Source organism: Labrus bergylta, unplaced genomic scaffold, assembly GCF_963930695.1.
Source record: "Labrus bergylta unplaced genomic scaffold, fLabBer1.1 SCAFFOLD_249, whole genome shotgun sequence".
In the NCBI taxonomy this organism is placed as follows: Eukaryota; Metazoa; Chordata; class Actinopteri; order Labriformes; family Labridae; genus Labrus; species Labrus bergylta.
In genome coordinates, this window is record NW_027077300.1 from 1 (window position 1) to 2,000 (window position 2,000).

General features: G+C 40.4%; 1 protein-coding gene across 1 annotated transcript; it reads left to right on the forward strand.

Annotated features, from left to right (window-relative positions):
• Nucleotides 1-315: 315 nt before the first annotated feature.
• Nucleotides 316-2,000, forward strand: LOC110005952 (DLA class I histocompatibility antigen, A9/A9 alpha chain-like). The gene is made up of 4 exons (XM_065952341.1): nt 316-646; nt 1,136-1,219; nt 1,297-1,375; nt 1,944-2,000. The coding sequence occupies exons 1-3, from the start codon at nt 436-438 to the stop codon at nt 1,347-1,349; spliced, it is 348 nt and encodes a 115-aa protein (XP_065808413.1). The 5' UTR covers nt 316-435; the 3' UTR covers nt 1,350-1,375; nt 1,944-2,000.

Sequence of the window (2,000 nt, forward strand, 5' to 3'; positions counted from 1 at the left end):
CTTTAAGCTTCCCCTTACCTTTCCCTTCATGTTAGATCTCTTTCTCTCTGCTGCTCATCGCTCTCTCTCAAAGTTTCTCTGTGTTTTTATTGTACTTTCTCTCTCTCCTCTTCTTCTTCTTCATCAATCCATCTGAACCCCCCTCACCTCTCTTCTTCTGTTTCTTCCCCTCTGACCCTCTCTTCTTTGAATTATACTTTAATAAGGTTGATTTTCATTGTTGACTCACTGGATTTTAAAGTCCCTTTTTTCCCAGTACATTTAAAAAGTGTCATCAAACATGAGTTGTAACAGTATTTAAGAGTAAATCCTGATAAAGAAACTCTAATCTGTCTTCCTGTTTGTCCTCCAGACCTCCCCACAGTGTCTCTCCTCCAGAAGACTCCCTCCTCTCGGGTCACCTGCCACGCTACAGGTTTCTACCCCAACAGAGCCATGATGTTCTGGAGGAAAGATGGAGAGGAGCTTCACGAGGACGTGGACAAGGGAGAGATCCTCCCCAACCACGACGGCTCCTTCCAGATCAGCGCTGACCTTCAACTGCCCTCTGATGACTGGGGGAAGTACGACTGTGTGTTTCAGCTCTCTGGTGTGAAGGAGGACATCGTCACCAAACTGGACAAACGAGAGATCAAGACCAACTACGGTAAGACCTCGATGAGAAGTGATGAAAGAGAGGATTTGACTGTAACAGTCGTGTGATGGAGGGAAAGTTTAGTTGTGACTTTTTCTTTCTTTCAAACTCTTCAAATTGTAAAAGTATTCATAAAAAGAGTTTAAAGGTTTGGATCAGGATGAAACAAACACAGAGATCTTTAAAGAGATTATTAATGGACAGAATCGTCTGTCCGCTCGTTACCACAGTGCAGCCGCATTAACCTTTAAATTACTTTAAATCAATAATATTGAGAAAAAAGGGTTTGAATGTAATCGTTAGCGGTTACCATTGTGCCACAATCAAACATGGAAATAAAAGACATAAAGGTGAAGGGAAAAAACAACTACATGTAGAAAATGAATCAAAGGTACAGTGATGAAGACGAGCTAACTGACAGAAGGAGAAACTTTGTCTTTAATGAACCTTTAACCTGTTTGATCACAGGTTGTGTGACTGTGTGTTGTTTGTGTTCAACAGTGAATCCCATCTACATGATCATTGTCATCATCGCTGTTGTTCTTCTTGTAACGGCTGGATTCTGCCTGAATAAGAAGAGAAATGGTGAGAGAGCAAAGTGGAAACATTCATGATGGTTTCAGAGTCGGATGTGTGCTAACATTGTGTTTCTGATCTTACAGCGGTAAACGACCCGGCTGTGCAACAAATGATGCTTCCAAATCAAAATGCCTAAAAGACAAAGAGAGGACCCTGAACCCAGTGAGTTACATGAAATAAGCCTTTAATTCAGGATGTAGTCATTGTTCTGGTGGTGTGTGTGGTAAGTCAGGAAGACACTGCATGTAAACATTACTTCTGCTGCTGCGTCACCTGGACAGAGGCGGTAACCACAGCTACAGGCAGAGAGAAAAGAGAGTCACAGGTGAATGGGGAAGAGGAATCAGGAATCAGAGGAAGACACACAGTTTTTAAACCGTGTGTGTGTGTGAACGTGTTTTTGAGTCCTGTCATGTTTATTATCATGTTTTCATATACGAGCTTATTCTTTTCTTTTTGGTTGTTACAGTAATTCTTTAAATCTGATTATAAAACTGCATAAAGGAAATCGTTTCTTTGTTATTGTAAAAAAGTTGATGACTCATTTTAGTGAAAAAGTGTATTTGAAGTGAAGGGAGATGATTTAAAGAAAGGTGCTTCAATGATGAAATCACCGTGACCTTTGACCTTGATGTTAAAACCTGGATTTGTGGATAAATTCTGTAAAAAAAGTGATGATAAATATTTTTTAATGTCATGTTTTCTCTTTCTTCTGTCTTTTTCTCTAAAGGTTTACGGGTACGTTCTGCACTGAAACAAGGAGCAGACCGACACGCTCTCCTCAGAA